Consider the following 14,467-nt stretch of genomic DNA (forward strand, 5'->3'; position numbering starts at 1 on the left):
CAATTTAATCGACCCAGAGGTCCAAGTGACGATTCAACCCTTCAAGTCAAACTCCTTTGACTTGCCTACAGCCAAGTTGCCTGTCCAGTACAAGGGCTGGTCAGGAATGTGGACTTTTGCAGTCTATGATGATTATCCCATCCCCATGCTGTTGGGGGAAGACTTGGCCAATCATGTGAAGCTAGCCAAAAGGGTGAGAATGGTCACCCACAGCCAGGCTAAGCAAGCTGTCACACCTAGCTCTGTTCTGGGGACTTCTACCAGGACCCGGTCAGAGGTGATGGAACCGGACCCCATGCCAACGTCTGCAACAGCAGTAGTGGATCCAGTCACAGAGACCCAGACAGAACCAGTCCCGGAACCGGTAGAACAACCAGCACCAGAACCATTGCCAGCACTGAATCCAGTGCTTGCAACCCCAACACCAGAGGGCCCCACCAAACCTGCACCGGCAGCAGCAGATAAACCTACACAAGAGGCTCAGCCGGAGTCTGAACCCCTTCATAGTGCACCAGCGGAGAGCGGTTCACAGTCAACGGAAACAGCCCCATCACCTGCATCGCTTCCAGAGGGACCAAGCCCAGGTCCACAATCCAATGAGGAACTGATGTCTCCAGCATGAAGAAAACAGTTCCAGACCGAACAGGAAGCAGATGAAGGTCTCCAGAGAGCTTGGACGGCGGCACGGAGCAACCCACCGCCTCTCAGCTCTTCTAATCGATCCAGGTTTGTTGTAGAAAGAGGACTTTTATATAAGGAAACTCTTTCTGGTGGACACCAGGAAGACTGGCATCCTCAGAGACAGTTGATGGTTCCAACTGATTACCAGGTAAAGCTCTTAAGCTTAGCCCATGATCATCCTAGTGGCCATGCTGGGGTGAACAGAACCAAAGACCATTTGGGAAAGTCATTCCATTGGGAGGGAATGGGCAAGGATGTTTCTACCTATGTCCCGTCTTGTGAGGTGTGCCAAAGAGTGGGAAAACCCCAAGACCAGGTCAAAGCCCCTCTCCAGCCACTCCCCATTATTGAGGTTCCATTTCAGTGAGTAGCTGTAGTTATTCTGGGTCCTTTTCCGAAAAAGACACCTAGAGGAAAGCAGTACATACTGACTTCCATGGATTTTGCCACCCGATGGCTGGAAGCAGTAGCTCTAAGCAACACCAGGGCTAAAAGTGTGCGCCAGGCACTAACGGACATCTTTGCCAGGGTAGGTTGGCCCTCCGACATCCTTACAGAGGCAGGAACTAATTTCCTGGCAGGAACTATGGAAAGCCTTTGGGAAGCTCATGGGGTGAATCACTTGGTTGCCACCCCTTACCACCATCAAACAAATGGCCTGGTGGAGAAGTTTAATGGAACTTTGGGGGCCATGATACGTAAATTTGTAAATGAGCACTCCAATGACTGGGACCTAGTGTTGCAGCAGCTGCTCTTTGCCTACAGAGCTGTACCACATCCCAGTTTAGGATTTTCACTGTTTGAACTTGTATATGGCCGCGAGGTTAAGGGGTCATTATAGTTGATGAAGCAGCAATGGGAGGGGTTTACAGCTTCTCCAGGAACTAACATTCTGGACTTTGTAACCAACCTACAAAACACCCTCCGAACCTCTTTAGCTCTTGCTAAAGAAAATCTAAAAGTTGCTCAAAAAGAGCAAAAAGCCTGGCATGATAAACATGCCAGAGAGCGTTCCTTCAAAGTAGGAGACCAGGTCATGGTCTTAAAGGCACTCCAGGCCCATAAAATGGAAGCGTCGTGGGAAGGGCCATTCACGGTCCAAGAGCGCCTGGGGGCTGCTAATTATCTCATAACATTCCCCACCTCCAACCAAAAGCCTAAGGTGTACCATATTAATTCTCTCAAGCCCTTTTATTCCAGAGAATTAAAGATTTGTCAGTTTACAGCCCAGGGAGATGACAACGCTGAGTGGCCTGAAGGTATCTACTATGAAGGGAAAAGTGATGGTGGTGTGGGAGAGGGGAACCTCTCCATGACCCTTGGGCGTATGCAGCGACAGCAGATCAAGGAGCTGTGCGCTAGCTACGTACCGACGTTCTCAGCCACCCCGGGACTGACTGAACGGGCATACTGCTCCATTGACACAGGTCACCCAATTAAAGTCCAACCTTACCGGGTGTCTCCTCAAACTAAAATTGCTATAAAACGGGAGATCCAGGATATGTTACAGATGGGTGTAATCCGCCCCTCTGGCAGTGCATGGACATCTCCAGTGGTTCTAGTTCCCAAACCAGACGGGGAGATACGTTTTTGCGTGGACTACCATAAGATAAATGCTGTAACTCGCCCAGACAGCTATCCAATGCCATGCACAGATGAACTATTGGAGAAACTGGGAAGGGTCCAGTTCATCTCTACCTTGGACTTAACCAAGGGGTACTGGCAAGTACCGCTAGATGAATCCGCCAAGGAAAGGTCAGCCTTCACCACACATCTCGGGCTGTATGAATTTAATGTACTCCCTTTCGGGCTGCAGAATGCACCCGCCACCTTCTAAAAACTTGTAGATGGTCTCCTAGCGGGATTGGGAGAATATGCAGTCGCCTACCTTGACGATGTGGCCATATTTTTGGATTCCTGGACAGAACACCTAGAACATCTACAAAAAGTCTTTGAGCGCATAAGGGAGGCAGGACTAACTGTTAAGGCTAAGAAGTGTCAAATAGGCCTAAACAGAGTGACTTACCTTGGACACCAGGTGGGTCAAGGAACTATCAACCCTCTACAGGCCAAAGTGGATGCTATCCGAAAGTGGCCTGTCCCAAAGTAAAAGAAACAGGTCCAATCCTTCTTAGGCTTGGCCGGATATTACAGGCTATTTGTACCACAATACAGCCAAATCGCCGCCCCATTGACAGACCTAACAAAAAAGAAACCACCAAATGCTGTTCAGTGGACCGAAGAATGTCAGAAGGTCTTTAAGCAGCTTAAAGCGACACTCATGTCTGACCCTGTGCTAAGGGCCCCAGACTTTGACAAACCGTTCCCAGTAACCACAAATGCTTCCGAGTGTGGTGTGGGAGCAGTCTTAATGCAGGAAGGCCCGAATCAAGAATTCCATCCTGTCGTGTTTCTCAGCAAGAAGCTGTCTGAGAGGGAAAGCCACTGGTCAATCAGTGAAAAGGAATATTACGCCATTGTCTACGCTCTGGAAAAGCTACGCCCATACGTTTGGGGACGGCGTTTTCCACCTGCAAACTGACTATGCTGCGCTGCAGTGGCTTCATAACTGCCACAGGAAATAACAAAAAATTTCTTCAGTGGAGTTTAGGTCTTCAAGATTTTGATTTCGACATACAACACATTTCAGGAGCTTCTAACAAAGTGGCTGATGCACTCTCCCGTGAAAATTTCCCAGAATCAACTGATTAAATCGTCCTTGAGATGTGGAGAAAATTGTTAGTCTTTATACAGTTAGTAGTATATTTAGAGGTGCATGTGTCTTATTAACTTTGTTTTCTCCTAGAGCTCCAGGAAGAAATCACAGCCAGTGTTCCCCCCTATCTGTGATTTGGGGGGCGTGTCATAAAAATAAAGGGAAGGGTAACCACAGTGCTATAAAGTCCTTCCTGGCCAGAGGCAAAATTCTTTCTACTGTAAAAGGTTAAAAAGCTATGGTAACCTCGCTGGCGCCTTGTTATGGAGTCCCCGGGCAATGCTTTGGAACTGCTTCCTGTGAAGCCACTCAGGACTCTGGTGAAGTTTTCTTTTTGTGAGCAGCCTGTTTTTAGAGCAGAAAGCTCACATGGCTTCCACCTTCCTGGGTTTGACCTCGGAGCATTTAGCATCTTTTGCCCCCCGTGCGCATCCCACAGTGAGTCCACCCAGGCGGGATCCTGGGGAAGCCAGAGGGTCCTGCACCCCAACTTCGCAGTCAGATGTGACTCTTAGCCAGCTAGTAAAACAGAGGTTTATTAGATGACAGGAACACAGTCTAAAACAGAGCTTGTAGGTACAGAGAACAGGAACCCTCAGCCAGGTCCATTTTGCGGGGCAGTGAGCCAGACAACCACGTCTGCACTTCGCTCCACGTCCCCAGCCAGCCCCAAACTGACTTATCCTCCAGCCCCTCCTTCTCTGGGCTTTTACCCTTTCCGGGGCCAGGAGGTCACCTGATTTCTTTGTTCTCCAACCCTTTAGCTATCAACTTGCAGGGGGGAATGGCCCAGGCCATCAGTTGCCAGGAGACAGAGTGTCGGCCATTTATGTACACTGGCCCTTTGCTCTCCAACAATTACACCCCCTTATCCTACCACCTAGAGACTTAAGAAATGCATAGGGGAAACTGAGGCACCCCTACAGTATTCAGAGGAAACATTAAGAACAGTCCCACTTATTCACACACCTGACCCAAAATGACCAATGAAGGGACAATACTTTCAAATCTGAAGGGGGGGAGGGGGAGAAAGGTTTTTGTCTGTCTGTGTGATACCTTTGCCAGGAACAGATCAAAGATGCAAGCTCTCCAATTCCTGTAGAGTTAGTAAGTAAACTAGCTAGAAAATGCATTAGGTTTTCTTTGTTCTTTGGCTTGTAAATTCGCTGTGCTGGAGGAAATGTGTATTCCTGTTTTTGTATCTTTTTGTAACTTAAGGTTTTGCCTAGAGGGATTCTCTATGTTTTGTATCTGACTGCCTGTAAGATTATCTTCCATTCTGATTTTACAGAGTTGTTCTCTTATCTTTTTTTGTTCTTCTAATAAAGTTCTGATTTTTAAGAATCTGATTGGGTTTTTTGGGTCTTAAAAATCCAGGGGGTTTGTGCTCATCTTGTTTATTCTCAAGCCTCCCCAGGAAAGGGGGTGTAAGAGCTTGGGGGGGGATATTTGGGGGAAAATAGGAACTCCAAGTGGTCCTTTCCCTGTTCTTTGTCTAAAACACTTGGTGGTGGCAGCGTTTTACCTAATCCAAGGGCAAAGACTTTGTGCCTTGGGGAAGTTTTAACCTAAGCTGGTAGAAATAAGTTTAGGGGTTCTTTCATGCGGGTCCCCACGTCTGTACCCTAGAGTTCAGAGTGGGGAAGGAACCTTGACACAGCTTCTTACAGAAGTAGTAGCATTTGCACTCCTCTATCTATATATCTCTACCTCAGTTCTTACACTGACACCCATCCCCATGGCATCTGAGCACCATTCTTGTTATTGAGCTGTCCATATAAAACAAACCAAAACTGCTAATTTAAATTCCCCTGAGCTTTGGAGAGGCTTGGATCTTGGAATGGTCTCTGTTAGCATGGCTGTTTCTGCAGGGAATAGCTGTCTATCTTGAATGTAGGAGCACATGTGTATGTGTAATTCCCTTTAGAAGTTCCACAGAGAGATTACAGAACTGGTCCAACTAGTGTGTGTGACTAAGGCAAGATTCCCAGTCTTGAGTGTGGAAATGGCTGTATGAGTCCTGACCTTCCATACCAATGGGAGCTGGATGGTAAAAATAGAAGCATCTTCAGACACTGACATTTGGGGACTTCAGAAAATCAGAGTTTGTAGTGAGCATTATAATGAAATCTGCACTAGATCTGGAGTTATAACGTTATGGCTTATGGGGAATTGGATTAAAAAATAAAGAAGCTGTTTTTCTGTAAATATTTATAATGCAGGAGTAAGGAAATGAGTTCCCAGACTCTTGTACAATGTTAGCACAGAAAATAACCAGGGATTTAATTTAAATGGATGGTTGGGAAAGATGAAGATAGGAAGGCAAATTTTAAAAAGGAACAAAACCTAAGATACAATAACCTACAGAACAACTCCAATGAAAGAAGAGGCCACTCATACAAATGCACAGTCATTTTCAGGCCTGAATAAAAATATCATTAAGGGTGAAGTCTAAATAGCATTAAAGGAAATGGACAATAAAATCAGTAAAATAGGTTTTTAAATTTTGCCACCACTTAGTATAAAAGGAGAGGTTTAAAAATGTTCAACAGTCACTTTAAGATGCTATCTTGGATCACTAATAAGCTTGAGAGATGATCGAAAACCAGTTAGTCTCAAGGCTGGATAGCCTTTCTTCTGGAGAATTAAGTAAGATTAAGGTGAGTCATTCTAGGGCAATGAGCATGATGGAGAAGTGATGGAATTCAAGTTCATTCCTAGGTAGCTATTCTGGGTGAATACTAAATGAATTGGGGTTACTATGTTTAGAGAGAAAAATGAGGTTCAGTGTTAACTAAAGCTGAGTGAATAATGGTTTTTGTTTTTTGGTTTGGTCTGAAAAATTTTGATTAATTTTTCAAACAAACTGGTTTGGTTTTTTTCAGTTTTTCTTATAAATGGAAAAAAAAATATGTGACAGGTTATCCCACTCCAGAGTGCCATCTGATTTAGTGGGATACCACTGAGCCCACCGGTTCCACCAGTCGGGGCTCCCTTACGCTGCCCTGCTGAGGCAGGCCCTCAAGCCTCCTCCAGCACAAACACAGGTAGGGACACACCCAGCTGCAGAAAGACACAGACACTGAAATCAGCTTTGTATAGGAAGATTCAGCTAGAGAATTGCCCAGCACTGAAGTGCACTCCCCGCTCTGGAGAGTAAACCCAAAACTGTACAGCGTAAGCTCATGAAATTCACTCCCTCCCTCAGTGTGGAGGAAGATCTGCACAGCTTTTTGTCCCCCAGTTATGAATTCCATAAACTGATTTAGAGGGAAAAAAACAAGTTTATTAACATCTAAAGATAGATTTTAAGTGATTATAAGGGAGAGCAAACAGATCAAAGCAGGTTACTGAACAAATAAAACAAACACGCAAACTAAGCTTAATACATTAAAGAAACTGGTTACCAGTTGTAATTTCTCACCCTAAATGTTGTTTTAGGCATTTCTTTCACAGGCCAGCCACCTTTTCCAGCCTGGACTCAGCTCTTCTCCCCCCACTCCCTTTGGTCTTTGTTTCTTAGATGTTTCAGCAGTCATCTTGGGGGGATTCAGTGAAGAATGACCCCTGATTAACTCACTCCCTTCCTTAAATAGGATTTACATATGGCAGGAATCCTTTGTTTCCCAATTTGATCCCCACCCTCTATTAGTGGAAAAATATTAGTAGTCCAAGATGGAGTCCAGTACCAGTGACATGATCACATGACTCTGCAGTGTCAAAGCAGCATCCCAGGAAGCTTCTCAGGAAGGTGGGAGATTAGCATCTTCAAAGTCCTGTTGTTCTCCCTAATGGCCCATCCAGGCTGATTGCGTTCTGTGTGGTGGGCATTCCCTAGGCGTAAACCCACTTGTAATTGTTACATAGTCAATATTCCTAACTTCAGATACAGAAATGATACATGCCTACAAATAATCATATTCAGTAAATCATAACTTTTCCAATGATACATCACATGACCCATCTTGCATAGAACACATCTTAGTTATGCCATATTCGTATCATAACAATGTCTCTATGAAGAATATGGTGCGTAGTGTCACAACTTATAGTTGTTTTGTGTCATTTTTGGGTGATTTTGCTTTTTTTTATTAATTTAGCCAATTTTCTAAACAAAATGTCATTTCAAAAAGAAAAGTCAAAAGGTTTTGTTTTGAAATGGTCATAACAAACCATTGTGACTTTTTTTTTTAAATCAATTTTTTTTTGCCAAAACAGTTCACCAAACTTGGCCTGAATTTGCAAATCGTTTGGGTGCCTGGAAAAATGCATCTCTCCATTAATTTACTTTTTGCTGGGGGAAAATAATTTACACAGCTCTGCTTACAGCAGCTAAGCTAATCAAGTTCCCCTGTTGGCTTCTCGGAAAAGGAAACTGAGCTTTGGAGATGGCAGCCATGAGCACAAATCTCCTATACTGATGCCATGTGAGAAAGGAATAATGTGACATTACCGCAAGGAACCATAATATTTTTGCAGTAAAGTGTCACAGCCTGTGTCACAATAGAGTCATCTTAATAGGAATACCCCTTTCCCCATTAAGAGGAATTCCAGAATCTGTTTAACAAGGATGACAACTTTAATAGTAATGCAGCTGTCTGATGAGTTGCACAGTCCATCATGTTACTGGAGCTGGGAAAAGGCAGTACTGGGAACTGAGCGGCTGCTGTTTGCCCGCTGCCTGTAGCAATAGCAGCTGTGAGATGCACATCGTAACAGACAGCATGTGTGGCTGGCATAGAAGGATCAAATTAATTCGGGTGAATAAAAACAATACTTTCTGCCTGACTCACAGCAGTGGGATGTAATCCAGCCAGGGGGCCTGGCCCTTAGAAGACAATGGGAGCATGAGGCACCGTGGCGACATTTCCAAATCAAAATTTTGACACCCCTCCCCTCCCAAATGAACTTGCCGCTGAAAGCAGATGCTCTCCTGAAATATTTCATTTAATTGAAACTCAGTTTTCTGTCAAAAAAAAAAGAAAAAGAAAGAAAAGGTAAGTTCTGACCAAAAGTTTTGGACCAGCCCTAATAATAATTTATCCTGCCTTCCCCGCACCCTTTGTCTGGCTTGTCCACTCAGACTGTAAGCTCTTTAAGGCAGAGATGGACTGTCTCACTGTGTGTTTTGCATAGTGCTTAGCTCAACTGGGCCTCCATCTTGTTTGGGGGCCTCTAGGGGCAAACATAATTCAATAACTGATGAAGAAATACGTATAGTGAGTATACCAAGATATTAAGTTAGCAAGAGCATGTGCAGTGTACACATGCTGCATGTAAGTAAACATACATGGGCCTAAATTTTAAAAAATGACTAGTGATTTGTTTGCCCTTCTGGAGACACCTTATAGGGGCCTAATTTCCAAAAGGGTTGAGCATCCACCTTCTAGAAATCAGGCCCCTTTACTATGCCTGAAGTTGGGCACCTAAAATTTCTGGTCACTTTTGATAGGTTCAGACATAGGATCACTCCTGTTCTTATATAGCCAGGGCTTTGTTATATTGGGAAACTTCCATTATATGTGAAAGATGAGGCAAATGGTGTTCCTTGTGCCATATGCTCAGCCTCCTATGTCTGTAGATGCCATAGAAAATATCAGCTGTAATTAGAATGATTGATTCATATTGGTACTGTACATAGAAAATGCAAAGTGCTATGGGCCTGATCCAAAGCTCATAGGGGTCAATGGGCGTTTGCCCAGTGTCTCTGGGCTTTGGATCCAACCACAGTAAGTGCTAAGTAATATAGTATTGTGCTTCTCTTTGTGATTCACAATGAAGAATATTGCTGTCACACTACACCTCTGGATAGAGAGGTAATTGGAGGAGCTACAGTGAAACTATACAACCTCTCAAGCCATTAAGTAAAATACATGCAGTTGTCATTGCATAGCATATGAAATCTTTTTTTTTAAGTGCAAAGTTTGTTAATATCTAAAACACTTTGATAACTTAGCATAATAAAGTAAGTGCAGACCTGCTGGTTCCTTCTTATTTCTGTCATCTGCCGGAATAATTTTCAAGTGGGAATGTTATTGTTTCTTCATTTTTAGTTCCTTTTAGTTCCTTGCTTATGCCTGTGCAACTCTGATTGCCAACTGACTCATCTTGCTATCCACTGTATCTCATTCAAACAAGGTTCTTAAACTTCGCTCAGCAGATGGTGTCATCTTGATTTTAAATGTTTGTTTTTTAATGAATGGTGGCAATAATATATCAGGGCTTATTTTCAGTAGATTGGAGTTGGTTGAAGCTTGTTTTGGTTTAAATCATTTTGCAATAAAAAATGTCTCTTTGACCAACTGGAAAAATATTTATTTTGGTCAAAATTTTCTGGTGGGAAGGAAAGGAAGTGGTTGAAGTTAAAATTTTTCAATGTTAAACTAATCCGTTTTTGATAAAATGTTTGTTTTAGATTTTTGAAAGCTGAGGAATTTGATTTAGATTTTTTGGATGGATAACCAAAAATAGTTTAGGGAAATTTGCAGGGGAAAATGAAAATCTTACAGCATTTCCCACAAAAAAAGTATATTTTAACCAAGTCTGTTGAGGATACTATTATGCTGCAGTTCTTGTCTCCAGTGCTGCTTACTATTTTTTGGTGCCTGGTGTGTGGTTGGAGGAATTGGCCCCTCGTGGCCACTAAGATGCTGCCACCATAATGAAGCCCAAAGGCAATGGGAATAGCTGACAGTTTCGAGTGGCTGAAGATTTCAGGGTTTTCCCACTGGTGTTATGCTCACTAAGGACATATTACTTCACCTGCCAGATTAATGAATATTGTGCAAAAAGAGTTAATTGATACCAAGGGCATTTTGAATGCAAAAGGCACTTGGATGCTGTGGGACAGTATAAATACTCACGTTGTGCTAGTAAGGCAGAAACCTGTGTTAGAGGCTGGTATAAAGCCAGGCCACCCAAGGGAGAGCTACAGGTGGGATTTCAGCTGGCACAATCTCTCCAGCATATAAAGTAAATGGGAACAGAATTTATCCCAATACATTATCACTAAGTTATTATCTGGAACCTGACTTCCAGGCTGGTTACACTGCTAGTTCCATCAAATTGTTTATGAGCTACTTATACTTTTGCATTTTGGGTGTTTTAGATGGGGAGGAGAGTTCTACATTAGTTTCCTATTTGCTGAAAAGAAGCAAAAGCCCATTTTTCTCTATTGCTATTTTTGTCTCACTTTTCACAAAGCTTTAGGATGAGCACATCACAGGCTGCTTCTTCAAGGAAATTTTATATTGGCTGTTGGCAAAATATTCTTTTAAGAGACTGTTGCAGCAGTGAGGATTTAAATATCAAGAAGAAAAAGTTATGCAGAACCAAATGGAATAATCACTCATCCCTTTATTATTATTCATTGGAAACATTTAAGTTCCAATACTTACACAACTGCACACTGTACCAGAATAGCAATAGGTTTTAAGAACTTGCATATAATTTCTGGGATATCTGTTTCATGGCTTCCTATTCTAGTCTTTGAACTCATTGCAAAGTTACAGTTAACTATACCAACCTGGGTTGTGTCTTTGTTATGAGGACAAATTCCCACTAGGGATTAGGCTTACCTTTCAAAACTGTCATAACATTTACCATCCCAGACCAATTATGTATTATTCCCCCCAACACAAAGACTCCTTGGCCAGCTCTCCTCCACAACCTGCTCCCCAGACAAAGGTTCCCCTCCTTGTTCTGCCACACACGTTTTGTCTTCTTTTCTCCTTCAGCTAACTGGTTGGAGTCTACCTCACTTCCTCCATTTTTACACCAGTGCATCTCCATACACTTCAATGGGATTACTCATAATTTATACCAGTATGATGGCAATCAGAATAGGACCGTAGAACCTGATGAGCCTCTCTGCAGGCTCTCCTAAACAATGATTGACCCTCCCACTCGCTGCTGATGCCCTCAAATTTGCCTATAAAAATAAATTAAATAATTCATCCCTCCCATCTCAGGCAATTGGACAGATGGAAATTTGAAAAACTGGATTGCCACTAAACTCAGTGGAGCTAAACCCGATTACATCAGATAAGCACCAGGACTTTAATTGGTGATCTCAGACTCAAACCCATATTTCCAAAGGTGAAAACTAGTAAATTACTTCACTGTGAATATATATATAGAGAGAGTTAATGGATATGAGTATATCATAAAGCCCTATACATTATGCTACTCTGAAGCTGTTTTCATTTTTAAACAAGAAATGAATTACTGTAAATTGAAATCCTGGTTCTATTTCTTAAAGGAGATAGAAAATAAAGATCAAGCCGCACTGTAAATAATGATGCCGTTTTTTAAAACCCTTCTTTATTTCCTAGCTAGAGTAGGGGCATGTACAAATATTTTTTAAAACAGAGCAGGGGAAGAGAAATTCTGTAGACAGATTTTCCTTGTAAGAGCTCTTCTTAAATTAAATGTGTTCCATCCCCTCTCGTTGTCTGTATTATAAAAGTATGTTGTATAATTCTCTATAGATACCAATAGACAGATGTATTTATGGGTTTTGGAAGCTCCATGTAATTTGGGCATAAAACATGAAGTATGTTTTATAGTTCCTCATTAATAATAGTTGAGAATTATGTTCATCTGAGGCAGCAAATATAAATTCTTAATGTTTAGGCATTCATTATATGCCTGCAATGATTGGAAGTTGCCACAGGAAAATAAAAGCCAGTGGTCCCAGAGGTTTTTTATTTTATATTCTGTCAAGCAAATGTGGAAAGTTCTATTCATTTACCTCTTGCTCCCCTAGAAATTCTGAATTATAACAAGATCCATTGATTGAAGAACTCAAATTGGAAATAAGAGACAGTTTTTCAACCCCAAGGGTAATTAACTATTGACACATCTTACCAAAGGAAGTGGTAAATTTATCATCACATGGAGATTTTAAATCAAGATCAATTGTCTTTCTCAAAGATATACACTAGTTCAGTAGTATTTGATTGCTATTGAGATCAATACTGTTCACTTCCATCACAGGGAAGAACAATTCCTGCCACAGTAGGAATTACTGGGTGAAATTCTATGGCCTGTGTTACTGCAGGAGGTCAGACGAGATGCTCATAATGTTCCATTCTGGCCTTAAAATATATTAAATGGCTGGAAAGACAAAAGCTGTTCTTACTTCTCCTGTAGATAACATCATCCAAGTTGTGAATTGCATCAATATCCTTTATCATGTGCAGGTTGTCAACAGCCTGAAGATGTTTCTTCCAAACGTCTTTGTTCTTCTCTAACGCTGAACTGGGTGTGCAGCTCAGTAAAAGAACAGCAAATGCAGCTAGCAGGGTATTACAGGAAGACATTTTTTGGGAAACCTGAAAAAGACAGCACAAACATGCATTATTTGGAAATGGCTTCGATACTTCTAATACAACCGTCCTCTTAATAAACTTACAGTGCTTTGGGGCTAAGTTCAAAAGGAGAAAATAGAATGTCAGGTTTCTGATTTATGTTTTATACTAAGAGATTAAGGTTCATGATGACTAAGCCAGTCACTGATTAACTTCAATGTACATATTTGTAAATCTGAAAAAAAAATACCTTCACAGATGCTCAATTCATCAACATTATTTACTTTCTTGTTGTAGCATAGTTTATTGGGCTTACGGAGGACAACTATGCCTCATAAAGGGGGATAACAAGGTTCTCAAATTCATCATCATCAAAGATTGCATTTAGTAAAAACAAAATGGTAAAGTAATTGTTTTTTATGATACTGGAAAGGAGGCTAGACCAAAACCAGGAAATCATATGATGCTTCAAGGAAGTATTTTAGTAACTGTTTGATAGAGATTAGCACGAAAATATGATTGTGACAAAGGCCTGTTGGTGGTTCATTGCTATTTGTCAGCAGTTCTTGTCAGGCCTCACTTACTTACTATACCTAACACACTGTCATGATATATGCCCAAAAGATGGCATGTAATATATCACTTGAAAACTAATAACTCACTGAGCTTTAATATTCCTGCATGATGTATGTACAAGATGGGTACAGAGAGTTATGGATATTTGATAGAATTATGTTCTTAAAATGTGTTGGCATGTAATGCATAAGCCCCGTCTGCCCAAGACAATGGAATGCCTAACCAGCCAAGTTGTCAGGCAGAGACAATAAAGGAGCATTTACATAAAAGGTAAAGAAAGCCATCAAGCTAACTGGGGAAGAAATAACGACTCGGTTATCACCAGCAGGGAAGGAACCAGCATGAAGTCTTCACCAACCTGCATGGTATCTCTTCCCAGGTTGAGAAAAGGAATTTTATCTGAGAATAAACATGAATGGTTTACTGGACTATAAAGACAGGGAGTCTGATACTCAAATTATAAGTAATTGAATCAACTGATTGTATACTGTATTATAAAAGTATATCTAGTAAGGTCTTTTATGAAAGGTAATGAGACACTGGTGATAATATTCTTGTAAAACATATGTTTTAACACTAGAGGAAACATGGATATTCACCGATCTTCTGCTTTAAAGTCTGTGACCAAACAAAGGGAAAAACAGGTTTTCTCCAAGACAAGAGGAAAGGCCGTTATCTACCAATGAAATGAAGCAAGGGGTGACCAAAAACAATGGAAGCGCCATTTACATTTGAATCAGCAGAGGGGTGAAAAGGCCACAGGAAGGGAAGAAAAGCATGAGGTTGTCCTGAGCCTGGGGACAAAACAGTAAATTTGGGAAGATATAAGGAGAGAGAAGAAGCCATCTTAACATTCATCACTGGACAGACACGATGGGCCAGAGGTCTTGCAAACTAAGATGAGTCCTTCAACCAAGAGGGTTGAAGTCTCTGGGAACCGAATATATGTAAGAAACCTGCTTAGTTTTAGAACTTTCACTTAGAAAGACAAGGGAAACCAGCCCTTTGTGCTACTACAGAAGGTCCTGACTGAGGTAAAGTGAGCTATGACTGGAAAGCAAAAAGATTGGTAAGAAAGATAACTTGGACCAAAGCTGTAGCTTGTTAAGTCTTAGCCACTAGGAAGCATATTTTACTTTTATTTGCTTGTAACCATTTTGTCCTTATCCCTTACACTTGAGCT

The 14,467-nt window shown here is 41.8% G+C and overlaps 2 protein-coding genes across 2 annotated transcripts in view; one reads left to right on the forward strand and one right to left on the reverse strand.

The window, feature by feature from the left end:
• TMEM177 (transmembrane protein 177) overlaps positions 1-14,467 on the forward strand; it is a 56,057-nt gene that overhangs the window by 13,294 nt on the left and 28,296 nt on the right. The gene's annotated exons all lie outside the window — the stretch shown is intronic.
• Positions 13,568-14,467, reverse strand: part of LOC144272360 (fibrinogen-like protein 1-like protein) — a 57,924-nt gene continuing 57,024 nt past the window's right edge. Inside the window, exon 3 of the mRNA XM_077830362.1 lies at positions 13,568-13,683. Within this exon, the coding sequence (XP_077686488.1) occupies positions 13,568-13,683 (116 nt within the window). The remainder of the gene's footprint in view (positions 13,684-14,467) is intronic.

The sequence above is a fragment of the Eretmochelys imbricata genome, chromosome 11 (genome assembly GCF_965152235.1).
Source record: "Eretmochelys imbricata isolate rEreImb1 chromosome 11, rEreImb1.hap1, whole genome shotgun sequence".
Lineage (NCBI taxonomy): Eukaryota > Metazoa > Chordata > Testudines > Cheloniidae > Eretmochelys > Eretmochelys imbricata.